This window comes from Molossus molossus, unplaced genomic scaffold (assembly GCF_014108415.1).
Source record: "Molossus molossus isolate mMolMol1 unplaced genomic scaffold, mMolMol1.p scaffold_m16_p_5, whole genome shotgun sequence".
In the NCBI taxonomy this organism is placed as follows: domain Eukaryota; kingdom Metazoa; phylum Chordata; class Mammalia; order Chiroptera; family Molossidae; genus Molossus; species Molossus molossus.
Window position 1 is genome coordinate 38,548,334 of NW_023425388.1, and position 25,089 is coordinate 38,573,422.

The window sequence follows — 25,089 nt, forward strand, 5'->3', positions numbered from 1 at the left end:
ACAGAATTGAGATTTCTGTTTATTAAAAAAGAAAGCCCTCCATCAATTAAGATTGCTAAAAAATGGAAATTGCTGCTTTTTGAGAAAGTGAACTCTATATTACTTGAAGTATCTGGCATTTGTTCAGCAATTCAAGCCTTTAATGGGGAATTGAACTGGATGACGTTTAAATCCTTCTTACCCCCAAGAGAATTTTGATTTTGTGGTCCTGGCTGTCAATAATTGTTATGAAGATTTTATCAACTGTTCTACCTTTTTACCTGTTTTTGGATGCATAGTGTTTCATACTAAACTATCCCTGGTGGCCAGTAATCATATAAATAAATGTAGTAACTGCATAGACTATTTCTTTTCTTTTTTTTCTTTATTGATTTTAGAGAGAGAGAAAGGGAGAGGGAGAGGTAGAGATAGAAACATTGATGAGAGAAAACATCAATTGGCTGCCTCCTGCATGCCACCTACTGGGAATTTGGCCTACAACCTGGGCATGTGCCCTGACCACCGGGAATCGAACTGGTGACCTCTTGGTGCATGGGTTGACGCTCAACCACTGAGCCACACCGGCCAGGCATAGACTATTTCTTAATAGGGTGCTTGTTGTTCTGTACATAAAATCCTATGATCATTTTATTGTTGCCATGGAAATAGAATAGTTGCTTTATTATGACTAAAGCTGAGAACCAGTTTGAGCCAAATTATAATCATCTTTGTTAGTTGAAATTTATTTAATTAAATACCCATTAATAGGATAACATTTATGAAACTTGGCTATCTTTCTTCCCCCTCTTCACTTTTAAACATTTTGCTGAAGACTCAGCTAATTTTGCATAAAGTAAATACATAAGAGATGTGCTTCAAAGATTCTGAATATACTTTTATTTTTTCCTCTCTTTTATTTATTTGTGTTATTTCTAGGTCATTATTTTTCTGATTGGTCCATAGAACACCTACATCAAATTTAATGATGGGGAGTGGGGAGGGTTTTGACTGTGGGGCAAGGAAGGGAGAGGGTGGCCATTCAGTGGGGGAAAAAGGATTCCAGAAGCCTGAACATCTATTTTCAAAAGGCCTCAGACATTCTAATGTAGCTCACTTTGGAAGTTCACAGCTGGGAAGGATTTTAGGGTCTGGTAACTAAAAGCTGTTTTCTAGAATCTGACCTAAGAACACCAGTGCCATGCAGCATACTGCTCGAGAGCAGCGATTTTCAACCCTTCTCATCCCATGGCACACATAAACTAATTACTAAAATTCTGCGGTGCACCCAGAATATTCTGTTCTGATCTGACAGAAAAGTAGGTATAATTTTTATTCATTCACACCAGACAGCTATTGTTGTATTGGCTTTTGGCATTTTTTTTACTTGACAATCTAAGGGAAAAGAAGTCAGTGTCCCTAACTAAATAGTCAGTTATTTCATGTTTAAAAAATTTTTGTGGCACACCAGTTGAAAATCTAGAAGGAAGCATAGGCATTCCTAGATTCCTTTTCTTTTACTTTGCATTTGAGGCAGTCAACACGGACAGTGACTTGCCTTAGGCCCCGCAGACAGGATGCTGTATCTCCACTGAGTTCCTTTTGGTTTTGATGGGATGGGTTGAAGAAAAGAGCTTTTATTCTATTTATTTGTTTTTTAATCCTCACCCAAGTATATTTTTCCATTTGTCTTCAGATAGAGCAGGAGGGAGGGAGAGAGGAAGAGAGAAAAGAGAGAAACTGATATGAGAGAGACACATTGATTGGTTGCCATCTGCACGACCCCAACCGAGATACATACCCTTGGCTGGAATCAAACCTGCGACTCTTTGATCCAAGGGCTGACGCTCTAATTGCTGAACTAAACTGGCCAGGGGGAAAAGAGCTTTCAAAAATACCATTTTAAAGCTGAAATGGATCAGTGACTAGCCCTTAGATTCATTCCTATGATGCTTTTTATGAGTTGTTGTTTTCAATATCACCTGTTTGCAATTGTCACAGACCTTTTAGTGTATCACATTGAATTGGAAAACAGTTGCAATTCAAAGATTAATTGGGGCCATATATTTTTTTGGGTGTGGTTTTTGTGCCTAGTTTATAGTTTCCACTCCAGTTCACCAGATTACTTCCTCCTTCTGTTTTTTGTTTTGTTTTTGTTTCTTTCTTCCATGTTAGATATTCTGTCTCGTTCCTCTCCTCTTTTCAAAGAGGTCAGCTTTCTGCCCCAAACCCTTCTTTCTCCTTATTATCTGCTTGCTCTTCTCTTTGTTCTATTAACACATTGCCTAACAGACCTGACCTCTCTTATCTGTGGCCAGGAAATTTTTAATCAAATATTTGACATCCTTTTGCTCATCTAAAAGGAAAGTTGATTACTTGTTAAGTATGAGGCTGAAGATGTCTTATTGGACCTTGTAACACATTCATCTGTTCACACGAGGAATATTTTATCATGAAACCAGTGGGGAGAGATGTCACAAAACACAGTAGTTTCTCGAAGGCAGTGATGGAAATCAGGAGATGAAAAAGCCAAACAAAATTCAGGTACTCACAGGCTCACAATTTAATCTGAGAGGGGTATAAACAGAACGTTTTACCTTAAAGGGCTTTATGAGATACATATTTGTATATGTCTGTTTATGGTTATGCTCTCATCTAGCCATTGATAGTTCTATGTGTGAACTTCCAGTTTTGATACACTTTTGTTGTTTTTACTGAACTCGTTGATAATTTTGCCTTCTCCCCTTCTTGTCTATCCTATTATGGCCTAGCCTTGGCTATTTCTGATTAACAAACTGAGGGCTGATGGTCATCTGGATGAGACAGGTTTAGAATGTATCCATTCTCTTGAAAAGTTTGCTGTTTTTTTCAGTTCAGGACAACCAGTAATGAACCGGCTAGGAAGTCTTCCTGTAACCTGTTTCCCAACTGTACATCCCCCATTTTCATTTGTCTCAGGCCCTGTTCGTCAATGGAGGTTAATATTTAAAAGGGAAATTGTAGCCTTTTTATCAGTAAAATTGTTTCTGTGATACCAGTGTGCCAGGACTGGAAAGCGTCTGTGCCATAAAGCAGGCTGCTGCCCTTAAACAATAACCTTGTCAGCTTATTTTTATAGCTGAGAAAATAGCTGGCCAGGGTGACCCAACCTTCCCGCAGTTACTTGGAGGTGTTTAAGGACCACCTTTGATCAGACTGCAAATGGGAGAGTCTATTTGCAGTTGTTGTTTACTGTCAGTTTCCAGCCTGCCTTTTGTTTTCATCTCTTGCAAACAAAAGTGTAAAGGCAACAGGCTATGTCAGCATGGCTGGTCCAACAGGAACTCTTGTTTGCCCTCCTGGCCTCCGCTCTGTGGTTTAGGTAAGGCAGACTACAACTGTAAATTAAACTAGTTATCTCAAAGCCCGTTATTAGATCCTAGCCACTGGACAATTTAGAGAATTTTTATTAGTAATCAAAACACTTTTGTAGAATTAAGTTAATTTTAGAAGATTGCCAGTCTTTGGTTGAGAGACAGCTTTCAACCTGACTGACATTGGGTGATTACGAGTGAGTGAGTAAGTTGGAAAGAAAATGCATCAAGTATATAAATTGTGACTTATTTTATGGAACATTTGATTTATTTTTTCATTTCCATTGTAACTGTCGGTTTTCTTTAGCAGCTCTATTCAGTGGATCCCAGACATTTCTCTCTTGTCTTTAGGTTTGAGGCACATGAGTTAAAAGAACTAAGCTAGTAAATTGTGTTGGCATGTTGTCAATAAAATGCCTTTATGATGTTGTCAGAGGCTTTCCTTTATAGCACGCACTCTCACAGGGCAGTGTCGAGCCGATCCTGAGAGCAGTTAAAAGGGATGTTCTGTGGTTTGCTTTGTAAAATCTCATTAGAACAATGGAAAATTGAACTCCCTAAATATATTGAGTGGTTATATGTTGGTAAAGCTAAACATTATTATTATTATTACTATTATCATTATTTTTAACTTAGCTTTCAGATGGGTAATGTTTCTACTGTTCCTTCATTTGTAACAGATGAATGATGTAAAAGAAATCTTGTGAGGAGTGCAATCATATTGTTGTGTGGTTAATGATTTCAGTAGTATTTCAAACTTGCCCTTCTAGAGCATGACATTGAAATTGCAAAATGGGTTTGCCTGGTGTGGCTCAGTGGTTGAGCGTCGACCCATGCACCAACAGGTTGCCGATTCGATTCCTGGTCAGGGCACATGCCCAGGTTGTGGGCCAAATCCTCAGTGGGGGGCATGCAGGAGGCGGTCAGTTGATGTTCTCTCTCATCGATGTTTCTATCTCTCCCTCTCACTTCTTCTCTCTCTAAAAAAAATCAATAAAAGGGAAAAAAAAGAAATTGCAAAATGGAGCACAAGTAACATAGAGAGTGCACATTTGCCTCTTCAGTTCTTCATGGAGTTGTTATGAAAATATCTACTTGCTGTCTTGTCTTGCTTGCTGTTCTATCCCTCCTGGGAGGAGTGGGCCTTCTGGTCAGCCAGATGGAGTGGGAATGGGGTCTGTGGAGGAAAGTGGACAAAGTTTTATTTATCCCCATTTCCTTTCATAACCCTTCCTGAAAGCAGAGAAAGCTGGTGAGAGAATGAAGACAAACCCTTGAGAACACTCAGGGCCACAGTGAACAAGTTCGGCCCCATTCTTGCTCTCCCTGCCATAGGCTTTTTTTTTTTTTAATTTTTTATCCTCACCCAAGGACATTTTTGCATTTATCTACAGATAGAGCAGGAGGGAGAGAGCAGGTAAGAGAGAGAAAGAAACATCGATGTGAGAGAGACACATCGAGTGGTTGCCACCCATGCGACCCCAGTCGGGGCCGGGGACAAACTGCAACCGAGGTACGTGCCTTTAGCGGGAACCGAACCCAGGACTCTCCGGTCAGCCTGCCGATGCTCTAACCGCTGAGCCAAACCAGCCAGGGTCATAGACTTTTAATGAACAATCTTTAGTTTTGATTCTTTGTCCTGTTAAATTAATAGTCTAAAAACATCACTTTGTGTTTTATCTCAGGACATTTAAAATGAAATTTAGTCCTGGCCAATTTTTCTCAGTGGTTAGAGCTTCAGCCCGCGGACTGGAGAGTCCCGGTTCGGTTCCTGCTAAGGGAACATACCTTGGTTGCAGTTTGTCCCCAGCCCTGGTTGGGGTCGTGTGAGTGGCAACCAGTCAATATGTCTCTCTCACATTGATGTTTCTCTCTCTCTCTTCCTCCCTCTTTCCCTCCCATTCTATCTGAAGATAAGTGCAAAAATGTCCTTGGGTGAGGGGAAAAAAAAAAGAAATTTAAAATAATTCTGTTCTAATAAGTATTTACCCTCAACAAATTCCACTGAACTTATGCTCACCTATTTGACTCATTTTTTCTGGTAACTCTCCTTTGAAGTTGTTATTAGCTAGAATACCAGTAGTTTCTCGTATTGGTTCTCGTTATTCTGTATAAGAAAGTGTGCGGGGCTGCAGAAGCCCTTGATGGGCATCAGAAAAAACTGGGAAAGATTTGCTCTTAAAGGCTTTGAAATGAAGTGCTTAATGCTCTTTTCAATGCCTTTATGTTAATTTTGCTGCTAATATTTGCAGGGACTTTTTTGTAAAATATCAGAAGCCCTTTATCAGTATTACTGAGTTATATTTGTATCATTCCTCAGAGCTTTGAAGTTTATAAGGTCCCAGTTTAAGTATGAATAGGCAGACCCACGGATTATCTGCCTTTAAAACCTGACATTAAAAATTAAAACAAAGACACACTGAATCTTAGTATTCATTTAGATGAGTTTAACTGGTAGGGTAATACTGAATGTTTTTCATTGTTAGGTTCTGAATATGGATAGTGTGATGTAGTTTAACTTGAAAAGTAGGGAGACCTTGGAAGATCCAGCTACAGCACCAGGCAGGCTATATGAACCCACTCTGTTTGCTTTTGTTTTTGTTCCCCTCCCTCAAAGATAACTTCTTGAATCATTTCTCCTAGCCCTTCTACCTAATTCTTTAATCATTTCTATTGGTAGAACAGACTTTCACCAAGTGCCCATGCTGCTTGAGATGTCTGGGTGACATGCCTGACTCCATGCTGAGATGCACCATGTCTGTTCCAGAAACCTCAGACCAAAGCCAGGACACAAAGCTGGGTCCTTCCTCCGCCCCCACACACTTCTGTGCACCTGTGCATTACTCATTTTGCATGCCATTCTCTCCATAATTAAGAACAGAAATGCTTGTTCTCTTCAATGTCATTGTGTCCTTGGCATTCTGCTCAGGGTCTGGCAACCTGATCAGGTTCAGCAAAGCCACAGCCAAGAGTTCTAAAATACAGTTGAAGGCTGTATTACTGGCTTCTGTCATAGTGCCTAACATCTTTAACAATCTTAGCACTTGTATTCCTGTAGCCCTGAGTTTAAGTCAAGTTCCTTTAAAAAAACTGGATCTACTAACTTCCTTTACCATTCATTTTTTTGTCACTGAGAGTTTTAAATATACTCTACCCACCCCATGGATCATTTTTTATGCTCTAGCTCCAGAGCTCTTGGCCTCTAGTAAAACAGTTGCTACTTGTTTATGTAGTTTTGTTATTAATGTATCTACTGTAAAATCCTCTATGTGGCTTTAACTTTCTTACAGCAGCTTACACAATAGTGTTTTATTGAATTGAAATCAATAAAATATTAGCTAATATAAATAAAACACCCTGTAATTACATAGTAGTTATATGGATTTCATTAACATTTTAGCCTTAAACCAACTCAATAAAAGTAGATTGGGTAGATAATTTCAATTTTATTGAAATTGAGGAAAATTGGGATTCATAAAGTTTACTATTATGTGAAAATTAAACCTTTATCTCCCTACTCCTGTTGCCCTTGTAACAACTAAGTAGCAAAACAAGTTCAAAAAAATATTTGGAAAGAAAAGACTTGCATTTCAAATTGGCAAAACAGATTTAATTTAACTAATAATGCAGTTCTGACCTTCCATCTCGTGTTTTGAAATAACCGGTTAAAGTGATAAGATGCTGGTGAGCCATTACTTAGGAATTTTATTCGCAACTCAGTTTTGGTTCTTGGTAGTGCTGTGCCTCAGGAAGAGTTCAGCAGGAATGTTTAGTCATTGGGCAATTTGTTGTTCTGGTCACTTGCTTTTAAAGACAATGGCTGAGCCAGACTAGAAATTCTTGTAATAGAGCCAGTGCCAGAGAGATGTAGATGATCCAACTTTCAGAAAATGAGGGGTGATCCTTTGATTCCGAGCTGTCTTAGGACAGTTAGGACACCCTGCTTTCTGAGGTTTCCTAGAAATTAGGTAAAAGTAACAGATAATTTGGGGAGAGGTAGAGAGCTAGGATCAGGGGTGAAGTAGATAACTGTGAGAAGGTAGCCATCCTTCCCTTTTTAAAATTTGTTTATTATTCTTATACTAACCATAATTCATATATCTTAAATGCATTACATTTTTTAAAGAAGGATATTATTTCCAAGCTACAAGGTGGGAATATGTTTTTAGAAGAAAATATGTGAAGAACCAAACAACTAACTTGCTCATTTGAGAAACTGTAATTGTTTGTTTGTCTCTGTGGGAAATGATTACTCTCTATTAACATCATTGTTCATATAGTATTTTTCTTCTTGCAGCACAATGTTAAAGTCATTTTTTTTAAAATACCAATATTTGACAAGGCAACGTGTATTACATCTTCCAGTCTCCGGAACAACCCCTGGGAAATAGCTGTTTTTGTAGGTCAGAAAAGTGTTGATTAGTCAGAGAGATTTTAAGTACCTTGCCCAAGGTCATGCTACAAAATGGTAGAGTCCACATTCAAACCCAGGCCTCATTAGCTCCAAGGCTTTTGTTTTTCACAGTGCCCAGATTCTGCTCTTTCAGCCTGTTTCCTCTCTGGCAGTATGCCTTTGGGGAGAAATAGTTACAGGTTGGAGAGACCAGTATGTCTGAGCCAGTGAAATATATTATCTAATACCTGAGTCTGTATGAAAACTACACCTTGAGAGAAAATGACTTTGCAGCAGCATTTTAAGAAACAACAAATCTTGCTCCAGGTGGAAAGGAAAATGAGAAACAGCATTAAGCTAAAAGTTAGAAGAGCTGAGCTCTAGGCCCTTTTTGTTCCGTCACCTGCCTGCTGGTCAGTTTGTTTCTGAGCCTCAGTTTCTTTATTTGTAAAACAGACTTCTACTAAATCTTTAGGACCTTTTAACTGCTTATTTCTGCAATTACTGGTATGTTCACAGGATGATAATCTCTTGAAATCTTGTTAAACTCAGACAATGCTTGAAGTACCTATTTGTGTTTTGTATTTATTTTACACATCTGTATCTCCATAATTAGACTGTAAGTCCTTTGAAGATAGAGAATGCATCTTACTAGTCTTTGCATAACATGTTGTCTAGAAATAGCATCCTCTCAAATATGAATGTATAAGAAATGAAGATGTGCTCTGGGAGATTTATACTCAGTTGCTTTTTGGTAGATTTTTAGTAACCCCAGTTTTACTATCTTATATTTCTTTGGTTATGTGCTCATCATCTTTTTTTTATTTTAATAGTTTTTCTTTATTGATTTTAGAGAGAGAGGAAGGGAGAAGGAGAGAGAGATAGAAACATTTATGAGAGAGAACATCAGTTGGTCGCCTCCTACATGCCCTTCCCTGGGGATAGGACCCACAACCTGGGCATGTACCCTGACCAGGAATCTAACCAGCGACCTCTTGGTGCATGGGTTGATGCTCAACCAGTGAGCCACACCGACTGGGCTGTGCTCATCATCTTTTTTAAAAATATTTTTATTGAGGTTAAATGCACATAACATTCTAAAACATTTTCATCATCCCAAAAGGAAACCCTGCACCCATTAGGCAGTTGTTCCCCAAATCCCTCCCACCCCTCAGCCCTTGGAAACCACATGAGTTCTGTCTCTATTGATTTATTTGTTCTGGATGTTTCATATACATGGAATCACAAAATATGTGACCTTTTATGTCTGGCTTCCTTTACTTGGCATAATGTTTTCAAGGTTCATCCACATAGTAGCACATATCAGTACTTTCTTTTTATGGTTGAGTAATAGTCTGTTGTTTATATTATATCACATTATATTTATCCATTCATCCCCTAATGGACATTTTGGCTATTTCTACCTTTTGGTAATTGTGAATAGTGCTGCTGTGAACATGTGCGTGCATGTATTTGAGTTCTAGTCTTTGATTCTTATGGGTATATATACCTAGGAGTGATATTAATGGGTAATATGGTAATTTTGTATTCAACTTTTTGATCAAGCGCCAAACTATTTTCCACAGCAGCTGTGCCAGTTTACATTCCTACCAGCAGTTGTACAAGGGTTCCAGTTTCTCCACATCTTTGCCAACAGTTATTTTTCATTTTTCTGAGAGTAGGCACTGTAGCAAGTACAAAGTGGTAAAATCATTTTTTCTGAGAATAGCCACTGTAGCAAGTGTAAAATCATTATGGTTTTGATTTTCATTTCTCTAATGATTAGTGATATTGAGCATCTTTTCATGTGCTGTTGGCTATTTATACATCTTCTTTTGTGAAATACCTATTCCAGCCCTTGCCCATTTTGAAATTGGGTTGTCTTTTTTGCTGAGTTGTGAGAATTTTTATATATTTGGGGTATTGGTCTCTTAGCTGATGTACGGTTTGTAAATATTTTTTCACATTCTGTTGTTTGTCTATTCACTTTGTTAATAATGTTCTTTGATGCATAAAAGTTTTTAACTTTTATGAAGTTCAGTTTATTTTTTTCTTTTGTTGCTTGTGCTTTGGTGTTATATCTAAGGATCATTTTCAAATACAGCACTGAAAATATACCCATGTTTTCTTCTGAGTTTTATGATTTTCCCATTATATTTAGGTCATTTTGAGTTAATTTTTGTACAGGATGTCAAATAGGGTACCTAGTTAGTTCTTTTTGTCTGGGGCCCTGTGCAAAAAGGAGCTTTTAGCATATTATTTGCAGATGGACTTTTCTGTTCCTGCAAAAAGGCCATTTGAATTTTGATAAAAGTTACATCAACTCTATCTGAGGCTTTGAGTAGTATTGCCATCTTAGCAGTATTAAGTCTTTCATTTATTCCATGTCTTTAGACTGTGGGATCAAACCTGCAACCTAGGTATGTGCCCTGACCAGGAATTGAACCTGCAATCTTTTGGTGTGCGGGACAACACTCCAACCAACTGAGCTACCTGGCCAAGGCTAGCAATGTTTTATAGTTTGTGTACAACTCTTTTTACCTTCTTGGTTAAATTTATTCTTAACTATTTTATTCTTTTGGATGCTGTTGTAAATGGAATTTTCTTAATTCCTTTTTCAGATTGTTTATTGTTGGTGTATAGAAACACAATTGATTTGTGTATTGCTATTGTGCCTTGCAAATTTACTGAATTCGTTTATTAGCTCTAGCAGATTTTGTTTGTTTTTTGTGGAATTGTTGGGATTTTCTTTATATAAAATTGTTATCTGCAAATAGTTATACTCATTCCTTTCCCATTTAGATGCCTTTTCTTTTCCCTCCCGTCTCCTCTCCTCCTTCCTTCCCTCCCCGCCTCGCTCTTTCTTCCTCTCTTATTGTTCTGGCTAGAACTCTCAGTACAGTGTTTAACAGTGGTGGTGAAAGTTGTCATCCTTGTCTTGCTCCTGGTGTTAGGTGAAAGCTTTCAGTCTTTAACCATTGAGTATGATGTTAATTGTGTTAGCTTACTGTCTTTTAATCATCTAAGGCAGTGATTTTCAACTGGTATGCTGTGAGAATTTTTAAAACATGTAACACCCAACTGTTTAGTAAGGGGCACTGACTACTTTTCCCTTAGATTGTCAAATAAAAAAGCAACTAACAGCCCTGCCCTGACTGGTGTGGCTCAGTTGGTTGGAGTGTCAGGTTTGATTCCAGGTCAGGGCACATACCTAGGTTGCAGGTTCTATCCCCTGTTGGGGTGCATACCAGAAGCAACCGATTGATGTTTCTCTCTCACCTCTCTCTCTCTCTGTCTTTTCCCCTTCCCCCCTTGTCTCTCTCTAAAGAAAATGAGTAAAAAATCTTTAAAAAAAATGACAGTAGCACAACAATAGCCATCTGGTGTGAATTAATCAAAATTATACCCTTTTTTTGGTCAGATTGGCAAAAAACATAAAATTTAGTAATTAGTTTATGTGTGCCATGAGAGGAAAAAGGTTGAAAGTCACTGTTGTAAGGGTTTATCAAAGTGTGGCCCGTGGACAACAGCAGCTGTATCACCTGAGAACTTGTTAGAAATGCTAACTCTCAGAACTCACCCTGGACCATCTGATCCTGAAACTGTGGGAAGTGTAGGTCAGCCATCTGGATTTTAAGAAACCCTCTGGGTATAAAACTTATTCACTCTAAAGTTTAAAAACCACTGCACTAGAGTTTAAGATTCTTTGATGTTAGGACCTGTACCTTATTACTTTTTATTCCTTTTATTTCTCTTGTGGGATTAGTCAGTGCTGAATAATTAAAAAAAAAAAAAAAAAGAATATTTGTTCCCCAAAGTACCTACATCATCTTTTAGCTTGGCTGTATGTCTTGGGTCACCAATTGGAGATTCATTAATAGACATTTACAGGATTTATCAGAAGATCTTACATTTTGTATTCAGTCTTAGACCCATGGCAAACAGCACAAGTGCACTTTTATTTAGACCTTTTGTTCTGATAATTACTTCCACCATAATTATTTATTTACTACTAGCTGTGATCTTATCCTTATGACTACTTCTGCCAGCAAGAATTTCTCTTCTTTGGCTATTTAGAAAAATTTGAAGGTCACTTCTTTAGGGCTTATTGGATTTTATCACATCATATTTTGCTTTTGCTTTATGTTCTCCATTAGTTTTATCTTGCTATATTGTGATCTCTGTCCTTTTACATCTTTCGTGAATATGGTATTTAAATTAATTGAATAAAAATGTGATCTCTTGCTACTAAGGGCTGTTGTTGAAAATAGCCATTTGGACACACAACTAGCAGTTTATAGACAGGTACAATAATAAAATTCTATTTATTCACTACTTGTTCACCTGTTGGTGAATATTTAGCTTATAAAAAGAACATTTAAAAATGTCTGAAATTATGGTATACTTAATTATTTATAGCTGGTCTAGTTCTAAGGCTGATTTAAATGATAATTTATACCCTGGATTCTCAATTTCCACCACTTTCAGATTTCTAAACTTCATTTGTACGTTCACCACACATCAACATAGTTTACTCTGCTCCTGAGTGGGCGAATATTCTGAATATAGCATCAGAGCAAGGCTGTGTAAACGTGTGAGCTCTCGGGGATCCCTGGTAGCAGGGAGAAGCAGCACAGAACAAAGCAGAATGGCCTCAGCCTTGGCAGGGGTTCAGGAGCTCTTTATGTGCTTGTGTGGTCCTAAAATAACCACTTGCTGGACTCACCTTCAGTCTCTTTGATGTGGGAATTAAGTCATAGGATCATTGCATGAATTACTGCTGATTGAATAATTAAGCTATAAGTAAATTAAATATCAATTCATTAACAAATGCTAGCTGACTTTTAAGATGTTATACCATGTATATTGCAGTTTAATTTTTTAATGACTGTAAACCAATCATAGTTCTTGTTTGTGTCTCACAGTACATACAGAATTCTTAACTGTTGAAGTCACAGCCTAAAACCTGAAATGGATCAAAATTTCCCAGGCATTTTTTTCATGTAGTTACATTTTAGTTTCAGTTCTAGAAACTGTGCACGTGACATTTTTCATCTGTCTATGGAAGAGTTCATGTGGTTCCTAGCCGAACTTCTTAATTAGCTTCTCAAAAAAGATCTCATTGACTATTTTGGAAGTGTATGTTTGCTTACTTTTGTTTTCAAATTATTTAATAATGTATGTGTACCTATATCTGTATAGACCTACCTGTATGTAATGAGAGTGTTTAATTAAAGGGGGTTCTGGATACCTTAAGAGATTTAAAAATTATTTTTAAAAGTTTAATAGTTTAGTGATTTCCCAGGATAGTCAGAGAAGGAGTTGATTTGTTTGAAAAGATTGTGTAATGACACCCCACCAAATACTCCCCCCCCCAATATAGCTAGCGTTGGTGGTTTGAATGAGGAGAGAACCATTATTCTAAGGGCTACATCCTTTTAAGTCTTGTGTGTCAGTTAGAAAATAAAAAGGAACTTAGTACGCCTAGAAGGTTAGAGAGAGAGAAGTTAATGTTTTAATTACGTAAGGGTTATAATGATATCAGGAGGTTCTCAGACATAAGACAATTGCACAGAGAGAGTAAACTCACTGATTGAGAGACACGTGTTTAAACAGACAGTAACTTTTCTCATACCACCGTTGTGATTCATTCATTCATTCATTCGTTCGTTCGTTCATTCGTTTTCATTGCTTGGTGGCTTTGAAACTCGAGTCCCTGTGAATGCAGTGCTTTATTTCAGAAAGGAGAGGAACCTTGGGGTTCCAAGGCACAGTTGAGTTTCAGAAGTTATTACTGTATGTTTGGCAATGCCCTTTGTAAAGGTTTTGATGACAGTGACAAGAGGAAGGGGGAACAAGTATGTTAAAGTCATTTGGCTACTTTTGAAATCAAGGCTGGGAAGAAAACATTTTCTGACTGTAAATCACTCACTTGTCCTACATCTTTAAAGTATTTTATACAAATGACTTTAACAGTTTTAGGGGTCATGCCCGGGGTTAAGAGACTGCCTGGTATACATTTTGGTGATTACAAAAACAATACTTGACTGAGGTGGTAGCAGTTCTGTTCACATCTGTACTGTGAAATAGTTGATATTTATATGACGAAGACGGTTAGCCTCTTAAGGCAATATTGTACAAAATGTGTACTTGAGTTTGTGTGTTTACAAGAACCATTTAAACAGTACTTGATGTTACAAACAAACTGAAAAACAAAAAGCTATAAATAAAAATTTAAAAAATATTGTGAAGATTGCTGACTTTTGATGAGTGATTATTGTGCTATGTACTACTCTCAGTGTTTCTGCATGCATTATTGAATTTAATCTTTAAACCCAACCATATCAGGTAGGAATTGTTCTTCTTAATTATAGCTGTTGAGCAGTAAGGCTCCAAAAGTGAATTGTTCAAAGTCACATAACCAGTGTGACAAGTGAGGTCGGAATGAAACCAGGAAGAGACCCTTGGATTTCACAGATACTGCTCAGAATAGGCTGAAACAGTTATCTATAATTTTTAAGTGAGGCAAATCCAAATAAAACCATTTAATAAGTACCAGAAAGTCTTGATGACTATGGCAAAAATACTAAAGCTGATGAGAAAGATAGATTTGGAAAGTGCCTTCAGTGATTAGTGGATGTATTAATTGAAATCATACTTAAAGATAGAATAGGCTCATACAAGTATCTGTTCTTATGACATTGTCTTTTGCTTTAAATGATCACCACTTTATTAGCCTGTGAGAGACCACTGTGGTTTTGTATGTGTTTAGAGATTATCAGATAGTTCAGTGCTTTGTATATTGTCCACGAAGTTGCAGTGTGAACTCTGGTCAGATGGTACATTATGTGGATATCAGCATCTTTTGTGCCCTGCTCCTATGTTTTTTCCTTCTACTTGTAGACCCCAGCATCCCTGTCCCTCTACACCAGCACTCTGGCCCTCTCCCGTGAAGTAGTTAGAACACTGAGTTGTACTGTGAGGTGAAGGGTACATTATGCTTATATGTAAATGCAGTATTGGGTGGCAGGAGATCTGTCTTCTTTTGCCAAGAAAAGTGTTGTATTTTTCTTGGTTTTTGTTACAGTTCAGCAGTTTTCATTGCCGGCAGCACAACACTCATTGGGAGAGAGCAAATAAACAGCACAGGGCAGTTGGAGCCAGGAAGTCGCATCTCAGACTACAAACATGTTGGGGGAGTGGAGGGTGAAGGGGGGCAAATATCTGGTGACAGAGGATGATTTGACTGGGTGGTGGGCACACAGTGCAGTACGTATAGTCATGTATTGTGGAAATGTACACTTGAAACCTATATAATCTTATTAACCAATGTCTGCCCCAATAAATTTAATTAAGAAATCTCCACAGTTTTGGATTGACATTTGGGAGGTGGGTTGCTAAATAGGGGAGCCAGCTACCAAACTGAAAACCAGGGGTGAGGTTCTTGCACATCTAGGGAAACCATTTACTCATAGGATCTTTGGAAGGGTGTCAGAAATTGATTTTGATGTTATGACAAATGTTATAGTTTCTTTGTAATTAAATATAACAAACTATTTTTAAGTGAGTGTTAACTTACTGGTCATTATTTGCATTAGATATGTTACTAACTTTTGATGAATTTGAATTAACCTCTTGTTAATTGAATGTTTTGCTTTGAAACAACTGTAAGTAAATTTGTCATGAGTATTTCTAATAGTGCCTAGTTTTAAAATATGATCTTTTCCCCTCTGCTTTACAGTGGTTTGGAGTGTTTTATGGTTTCTTCTATTTCAAAATTAATGTCATGTTATAGTAACTTACCAAAAATAATAATTTGAAATGAAAATTATAAACCTAAGTCCATTGGAGCTTTTTAAACCAGAGGAGATAAACTCAAAGTTGATTTGTTTTAGCAGTTGTTAATACATTCTCCTAAAGGCAAAAGAAAGAAACTTTTCGCCCCACTTTGTTAGACTACTCTTAACGAAGCAGCCTTGCTTTATCGAACTTGAGGATTTGGGAATCATTGAATATTTGGAAAGATGCTCATAGCTTTGGTTTTCCCCCTCTTGACTTATACAGCTGGAGAATTCCTTTTCATCCATAATTTCATGTCTTAGGCATAAGGTACCAATTATTGAAGAGAAAATAAAGTGATTAATTTTCTTTAGTTTTGATAATATTTAAAAAATACTAGTTTTTAAATAAAGTGATTATTTTGAATACTGTATATTTCTTCAAATGTTAATATCTTACTCTTGCCTTTTTTAGGACCTGCTGAAGTTCCCATGATGTCACCCAACGGATCCATTCCTCCCATCCACGTGCCTCCAGGTTATATCTCACAGGTAAACCATGTGATGGACTTTTCTGCTCACTATGGACACTTTCATTGTACCAGGAGAATATATGTGGAGGCTTGAAAAGTTATTTCAGGATTACTTTAGTTAGGAAAATGCTGGAGTTGTCAACATTTCTGTGGCTCCACACGCCCCTTCCTGAGTCTTGCTGCTTAACTGCCAAAGAGTAAGAGGGAGGGAAACACAGCAGGGCTGCGAGGCTGCCCTTGGCCAACTTGAGTTTCACGCTTGACCACTGATTGTGACTCTAGAATCTACTGACTTTGAGATTAATTAGTAAAGATATCAAAGGAGACATTGTTAACATAAATAGGGCCTGTCCTCTGTTATGGGGGTCTGATTTCTCCAAAATGCGGCACCCTGGTCTTGGTGAATTACTGTGTATATGTGAGAACTTGCCTGTTTGTACTTAAATTTCTCTAAAATTTGATTTTCTTTAAAGTAAAATAACCAATAGCAATTTTAAAAGTCATTGATATATTGGAAGATAAAAAAAAATGCTAAAGGAAAAAGTTACACTCCAAATAAGGTTTAAAATATTCTGGGTGCCTGGAATGTGGACTTCTGTAATTACTTTAGTTTTTGTCCTGGGCTCTGGTGCAATATGAATGTCTCCCTGTTTCTCTCTGCACATCTCCCTTTCCAAATTCCTCACCGTTTTTCTCTCTGCTTTTTTTGTTCTTTTTTCCTCATTGTAGGAGCATCCTATAGTCATTGAAAAAAAAATGAGAAAAGTATAAAAATATTTATAATTTTATTATCCACAGAAGAAGATAATCATCGTATTAACATTTTTGGCATTATATTCTTCCAATTTTTTTTTTTTCCTTTTTATTCTTTCTCTGTTTCTACTGTGGTTTAAGAAAATCTAATTTTAAGTTTTTAATGATTTGCTAGAATAAAAAAAAATTGGCAACTATGTAGGAAAATTGCTGAAGTGCAGGCAGGAATCAAAGAACTTTTATCCTTCTCTGATGTAAAACTTACCATTTTTTTTACCATCTAAGTCATAGTGCAGCCACTGTCATTTCATTTTTTCCATCTTTTCACGTGAGCCAGTTTTGGATCTTTCCTTGTTTTGTTTTGTTTTGTTTTGAGTAGCCAGAGCGTTGGCCAGTCTTCCTCGTTTTAAATAAATGGCCTGTTTTACACAAGTCTTTGTAAATAAGAGTCACGGGAGGGAGAAAAGGGTGCAGAGCAGCCCCTTCCAGCTAGGACATGTGATGATGGATCACATTCACGTTGCCAGTCAATTAACAGCAAAGAATAAGGAATGCAGAATGCTATTGTCTCTCCTGCTCATTTATTTTGAGGAAGTGTTTCATTCCCTTCAACAGAGAGTACAGTTCTCACCATTGTGATGGCAGAAATAACACCTCCTTTTATGCTAAAGGTCCGTTTAAGGAATACCAGATAAAAATTGAACATTCTGGTGGTGAGAAACCGCAGTGTACTTTTTCTTGCCAGTGGTATTGCTGTGATTTACATATAAGGAAGCTGAGGCTCAGAGTAGAACCAGAATTGCAACCCACGCATTTCTGATTTTTACTGACCTTTTCCTTACTACGAAGTGATCTCAAAGTCAGCGGTAGAGCCTGCCTTGATGGATGTTACTTGCTTTACGTTACATTGCTTTCTGACAATGAGTATGGATATGTGGTGTGCCTACTCATGCATCTGTCTCCAGGACTAAAACACCAGCTTCTCACATATGAGATGGTCCATTATTGTAAGAAAATTGAAGAGGGAAGCAAATGAATGATTAAATATGTTACATTTGTAACTCTGAACTGAGTCAGTGGAGAAAATCTTGATTATAGCAGATTCGTTACATAATTAAGCAACTGAAACTGCTTAAAGATAAATTGGTAAATTTGACCAAATAAGTTGGAAAAAGACAAATGTCAGTAATTAGCAGAAATTATCTTATAGTCAGAGAAACACCTGAAGCTGATGATACAGACAGCTGTGCTCTGCTCTGAGGTGCGGTTCACATAGTAAGCTTTGTTTTCTTAGGTTGAGGAGGGTGTGAACCCTTGGACCTTAAAGATAGTGTGGACTTAGGGTGGGAGAACAGCAGAACCTTGTCATTTCAACTCAGCAGTCTTTGACATAGTAGGCTTTTGTGTGTTGTAGTAGATGTGTATTTTGTGCTTTACTTTTTGGTGGGAGGCTGGGGAGGTTTTGAGGAAAAAAATAACCTGACCTTTTCAACTTAAGAGAAAATGTAGGCTAAGTTTTCTTTGAACTATGAGAAAGTGGATTTAGGTAAGAAGTGATTTAGTCTTGTCACACTCATCATCATTTCTGTTACGTAAAAATATTTGTAGTGTGATTAGGGTTGAAACTGTGGGAGAAAACAGGGCAAGTACTATTGTTGGGAAGAACATGGGCATTGATTGAAGGGGCCTGCCTTCAAATTCCACCATGGCTGCTTCCCATGGAACTTTCACAAATTCCTACTTGATGTGCAGAGGGAAGAATGAAGAGAAAATGTAGTCCACACCTCAAGTAGTAGTGAGTATTCAATAAGTGGTAGCTATTATAATAAAGACTGTTAGAACAATCTCAATGAAACTGGCAGCTTGCCTTTCTAAATACATATTGAGATCACACAGTATGAAGCAAATTTTTCCTTTCGTTGTATACTGGCCATGGTTATTCTCCATTTTTAACCTCATCATTAACTTTCTGAATAATTTATATGTAAAAATTTCTTAAGCAGATGACTTGACTTTTATTTTCCATCTTTTCATAGTAATTTATGAAACATTTTCAAATATTACAGGGAAAACTTCATGTAGACCCAAAGATTTAAAAAGCATATGAAAAAAAAAAGTGAAACATCCAAGTTAATGTTCTGTCGTTTGGGAAACCACTTTTTTACCCAGACTGATTGATATAACCTGAAAACGGAATAATAGACGAAATAAGTATTTTGTTGTTATAGCAGAATGCATACTTTACCTCATTCCTTTGTTTTGGGGATTAGTTAATGGGTAAACAACTGTTGTAGTGATATATATCTTATTTCCCTTGACCTGGGAGGAGAGACATGAAGTCTATTTAAAAATGTGTTTAAATGTTGGTATGATTGGCCCTTCCCCAATGAGGATTTTTTAAAGAATTGGCCAGAAATTAGAGACCCTTTGGGGGAAATAACGGGGCCTGTTTGGTGGGAGCCTTGGCATGCTTTTCCCCATTTTTCTCAGCCAAGCCAGCTGAGCTATACACATCGGCCTCAGCTCCTTTCCTGTAGTAGTTGCAACGTAAGATTAAACCAGTGCTGTGTTTTTTCTTTCATGTTGTGAAAACAATGAGCAGAAAGGAGCGTGGGGGATTGCCCCGTGCCCTGCAGACGGAGAATCAGACTTCTTGGCATCCTTTGGAGGAATTGACTTCTATAGGAAGTTAGGAAAGTGTTCCAGAATGAACAGAGTGTATGCATGGAGGTTGGGAGCTGTAGAAAGAGTCTTTCTGTTCTAGTTTCCATTATCAGCAGATTTTTCAGCAACTTGCTCTTTCATTAGATGGCTTATTTTGCCCAAGGAATAATTATAGACAGGGTTGGTTGTCATTGCCAAAAGAAGGTGCCCAGGACATACCTCTTCTCAAAACATTGTGCAAGTTTCCTTTTTGAGTCTTCTCTCAGTCTCCTTGTTCTGCATTTTCTCTTGGATTTCTTTTTTCTGAGATGCTGGCACTGTAGTTTAATTGAACTCAACATGAACAGGACGAAACATGTGCCCAGGTGGGGATCTGCGTCCAGCTCCCTGTGTGATTTTCAGATATATATTTTAAGTTATTTACTTGGGTGTTTGACTTCTTTGCTTACTTAATCATTGTTGGTCTTCCTCCCATTTAGCATTTAAGTTCTACAAGGTCAGGGACCCTATGTGTCCTGTCATAACTGAATCTCCAATTTCTTTTTTAAATATGTTTTATTGATGTTTCAGAGAGAGAGGAAGGGAAAGAGAGATAGAAACATTGATTGGCTTCCTCCTGTAAGGCCCCCATCAGGGATAGAGCCCGCAATCCGGGTACGTCAGGAATTGAACTGGGACCTCTCAGTCCATGGGATGGCGCTTAATCCACTGAGCCACACCTGCCAGGCTGGATCCCCAATTTCTTAATAGATGCTCAGCACATATTAGGTAGGCACTTATCAAAATGTTGCTGGCTGATTGGAGTCATTGTTATCTTATGGAGGGAGGAGCAGAAAGGAAAGGGTTGGAGGATGTCTGAGGTTTTTTTCTAATATAAAATTAGGTGATTCTCCTCTGTTCCTTAAAAAGGAGACCAAGTGAAAATATAAGGAAGCTTCCATAAGCAGTTATTACCAAAACAGTATGGCACATCAGATTCCTTTAGTATTTGGTATTCTATTGACTAGAATGCTATTCTTTATTTCTATGGAAAAACGATAGTTGGTTTTCATAATAATAATAATGACATAGTATCACATATAGAAATGACTTCTAAATCATTAGTAAGGATTAAATTATGCACATTATATGTGATTTTATGGCACAGTTAGTATAGTCTGTCTTTCTAAATTAGTAACATATTTGTCATATGTTAACAACTTATCTTAGAAAAACACCTTTGCCTGCTGGGTACAAAACTTTATGAAGGTTAAGTGGATTTTATATTTCTACACAGTTTGGGACCCGTCAGGTTTACAGACTAACTTTGCTATGTGATCAGTGTGACCCAAGTATCATCAGCATGGATTCTTAATCCTTTCTTGGGTATGGAACCCATTGGAAGACTGGTGAAGCATTTTAAAATGAAAAATATAAAATTCATAGACACAATCAAGAATGATCTGCCTGTATTTCCATGTGAGTGTGCTTGAGAAGCTGGACTGAAATCATCTCTGTGATTGACCATGTCTTCTATACTGATCAGTGGTGGGGTACTGGAGTAACAGGAACAGTTACCACCTACAGATTCCTTGTATTGATAGCTTTATTAATATCTTAAAGGTAGCTGAGTTTGGCATAAATGAACCATCAGACATTTACTTACTGTTTGTCTTCTGACAAGTACTGTGTTCCTTAAAACAGCTTTTCCATTTGGTCTGCAGTAATTTTATTGCATGAAATACTGTGGATATAACTTCTTACCTGTCTAGTGTTCTTATTTGCCACACAGATACTTAGTAAGATTAGATTTGATTTTTGATCTTCAGATGTGGTTCTTTTTGATATTTAGGTTGTTGAGATACAATAAAATATGATACTTAGCTGACCTTAGATTATTAAGTTACTTAATTGATCCTGAAATTCTTCATATAGAATTAAGGACTATGATGTTACTTTTGTTAGAGGATCTTCTGAGTATTAATGTGTTAAGTTTTTTGTCAAGCACTTTATAAACTATTACGTGATATACAAATCACAGGAGTTGTTATTGTTATAACTTTAATTGTTACATTAAATTTATCAATTTGCCATTTGCCTTCAGTGAGGCTGCTTGACTCTCAGCAGTGTGTTGAGAAGCTCAGCTCTATCTAAACAGGCGTCTTTCCCTTCCCATGGGATGCTCAAGTTGGGGTAGCTGGGTGTGGGATGACAGAGCTGAAGCCAGCTGAGGACCTAGCCTTAATTCTGCAGTTTGTAAGCTGTGTCTGCTAACCTTGCAGCTTCCTTCTTAATTTGGAAGGTCTTGATAAATTACTGCCAATATCCCCTCAACTATAGCATCATCTGGTTTACTGATTTAGGATTAGAGAGAGACAACAGAAGATATACTTGTTTCCATCACCCTTTCCAAATCTCAGTGGTTTAGTTATAAGTTATTGGGTAGTCACCTGGAAAGAGCGAGGTGTGTCCAGTAAAGTACTAAAAGGTTTTTGTTTTGTTTTCTCTTTTTTTTTTGTTAATCCTCACCAGAGGATATTTTTTCATTGATTTTTTTAGATAGAGTGGAAGGGAGGGAGGGAGAAACACCGATGTGAGTAAGACACATTGATTGGTTGCCTCCTGCACAACCCCAACTGGGGCTGGGGATCAAACCTACAACCCAGGTACGTGCCCTGACTGGGAATCGAACTCTCGACCCTGCGGTCCATAGGCCAATGCTCTAACCGATGCTCTGACTGCTGAGCTAGACCAGCCAGGGTGAAATTTTTAAATTTATGTCCTAGTTGTACTCTTTTTTCCAGATTATAGATTTACATGTGAGGAACTTGGATTGTGTCTGTGTGTATAAAAGTGTTGGCACATATAAAACAAACAGAGGGAGATTACCATTTATGGAGGTCTCTCCTTATACCAGTCCTGAACAAGCCTGTTGGTAAGAATAGTGCCCAAAAGTCCTGAAAGTGCCATGTCAATACCTTCAGTTTGTGATACCCTGTACAGCACCCTGGCTTGGACTTGTCATCTGATCTAACCATTCCCCCTCAGTTTATACTTTAGCCAGTGCCTGGAGTTGGCATGTGGGTTAAAAACTAAGCATCAGTAGAAAATAAAATTTTTAGATATAAATGAGTGTGTAGGTAAAATGTTTGGGGAATTTTTGCTTAGTCATGAATCACCATATTATTTAAAACCTTAATGTTTGGTTACCTATACAGCAGATGAATTGGTCGATCACTTAACCATTGGCAAGATCTGTTTGAGAAGAATAATGAGAATTTTCAAAGAACTTTCAAAAACATTTTGGAGTTGATATCTATTATCAATCTGTAGCTGCTCTGCATGGTAATCCTTTATATTATATAAAGGGCTTTTAGAAACCTAGAAACATCACCAATAATTAATCTTTAAATTTGGTTACAAAAATACCATGCTGTATGGCAAAAGGAGCTGGTCTTAAACCTAGAAGGTTTATTATCTTAGGACATTAATGATAATGAAACATTGGAAAAAGCAAATATTATTTCATATCAGTGTTAGCCATTATAGATATGAAAAGAAATGACATTGAGAAGTACGCTTGGTGTTTTCAACCACAGATGTAATCATGAAGTTTGAAAAGACAGGAACGTCAGGAGATTTGGAAGACATTCAATTCTGCTACCACTTTTAAGTTGGTTAACTTCTTCAGTACAATAGAAGGACCACTTGTTTCCATATCACTCTGGTTGCTCTTTGAGTGTTCCTTTATTCCAATTTCACTTTCTTCTAATGGTACTTAGGTGATGGTATTGGGATATTTATTCATTGTAGCAAAAAGCAGGTGGGCTGGGGGAAGTACATTCCTTATGTTTCAAATCTCTACTCCCATGAACAACAAACTTGCTTTTCCTCTATTGTCTTGTTCACTGCAGGGTGGGGCAAAAGGAGGTTCACAGTTATGAGTATGGGGAACACAGTTTATTCTTGCATTATTATTTCTTAATTATTGTATTATTTTCCATGTGAATAACTGTAAGCCTACTTCTGCCCCACCTGGATTAGAAAATGCAGAGTGAGGGGTCAGTACAAAAAGGAAAAGTGAGAGTTAACACCTTTGTACTGCTGGTTTTCCGTGTCTTTCTTGTGAAATAAAATAGTAAAATAATTTTAATGCTAATATTAAATAATATTTACTATTTAAAACATTTAACATACAAGCCAGAGTCAGGCATGACAGAGCTGCAGTTAACCGGCTTTAGATTATCTGAGATTTTGGAGAAGGATGTCAGATATTTACCTGAGCTATAGGGGAAAATTTTGATTATGAATGTGTTAATAGCTCTTGGTAGACATCAAATATAAGCAGATAAACTTTATTTCTTTGACATTTGCATTCATTTGTTTACTTAGTCAACATTTATTGACAGCTTTCTGTGTGCCCAGGTGCCCTTGAGGGACGGCAGTGGGTGGGAGAGGCAGACCTGTAATTCACGCTGCAGAACCCGGATGCTGGTAGAGGGTGGGCACCAGTGTGGCTGGGAGAAGCCTGGGCTCAGCCTGCCCACCCTCTGCCCATGCAGCTGCTGCATTGCCCAGCCTTTTTGCTCACGTGCTGTGTTAGCTGAAATTTTTCCCTTCCCGAATGGCCTGGGAGCCCACTTGAAGTATGTTCGCAGCAGTTAGGAATTGAGCTTGAGCCCAACTTTCACAAGCTCATTTGGTCCTAGTTTTCTGAGCTCACTCAGTGTTTCTTGCCCCTCACAAGCCAGCTGCCAGGCCTTGCACACTGCCTACGTGCACGCAGGTTCGTGTGTGTCCCCATGAGTCTGCTCTGTCCACTTCTTGGCTCATCCCTGGCTCTCAGGGGCAGCCTTTAAAGATTTTTCTGTTGCCTCCTGCTTTTAAACTCTCCTTTTTATTCTTGTCACTTGCAGCCCAGAAGTAGAAGGACAGAGAGTTTTAGGAACTGAGGAGTTTATTAAAATTCCTGTGGAGCATTTCAGTTCAGTAGGGGGAACCTAGCTTTTTTCTCTGTCAGCTATGATAAAAGACACTCAAACTCTTAAGTGTTTTTAAGAGATGCATTTTAATTATTGGATTCAAAATTGTCCCCTTCAGCCTCTGATAGCTCACTAAGCTTGGGTGAATTAGCTTCACTTCCCTGAACTTTATTCCTCTTATCTCCAAAATACGGACAGCTGTATATGCCTCACAGGGTTGTTCAGGGGGTTTAATGAGATGCTAATATTAATAGTAGTAAGTACTAGGTAAAATTTTTCTGTTATGTATCAGTTACTGTTCCAGGACATTAACTAATGCCTTATTTCAGTAAGACAGTATTAAAACAGAGCAACCGGTATTCAGTAAATATTGGTTGTCTTTTGAATCCTTTTACATTTCTTAATAATCCAGCTATACTACTTCTCACAGTTCATTGTTTACATATTTATTTCTTAGCATACCTAACTTGTGTAGAATTCTTCACATAATGTAAATTTTGGAGTACAGACCAGAAAGAAAATCTGGTTCTGCAACTGAACTAGTTAGTACATTTTCACCATGTTGTGCCTTGGTTTCCTTCATGTCCAATATCTAATTCTCTAGTGGATTAGTGGCATAACCCATGTCTAGCAGCTGGCAGACCACATGCACTGGCTATGAGTTTCTTTCTCATCTGT

General features: G+C 37.7%; 1 protein-coding gene across 5 annotated transcripts in view; it reads left to right on the forward strand.

Moving 5' to 3' along the window:
- FNDC3B (fibronectin type III domain containing 3B) overlaps positions 1-25,089 on the forward strand; it is a 337,457-nt gene that overhangs the window by 163,516 nt on the left and 148,852 nt on the right. For all 5 annotated transcript variants that reach the window (XM_036243400.1, XM_036243404.1, XM_036243403.1 and 2 more), the window contains one exon: positions 15,976-16,052. In XM_036243400.1, the coding sequence (XP_036099293.1) occupies positions 15,976-16,052 (77 nt within the window). The remainder of the gene's footprint in view (positions 1-15,975; positions 16,053-25,089) is intronic.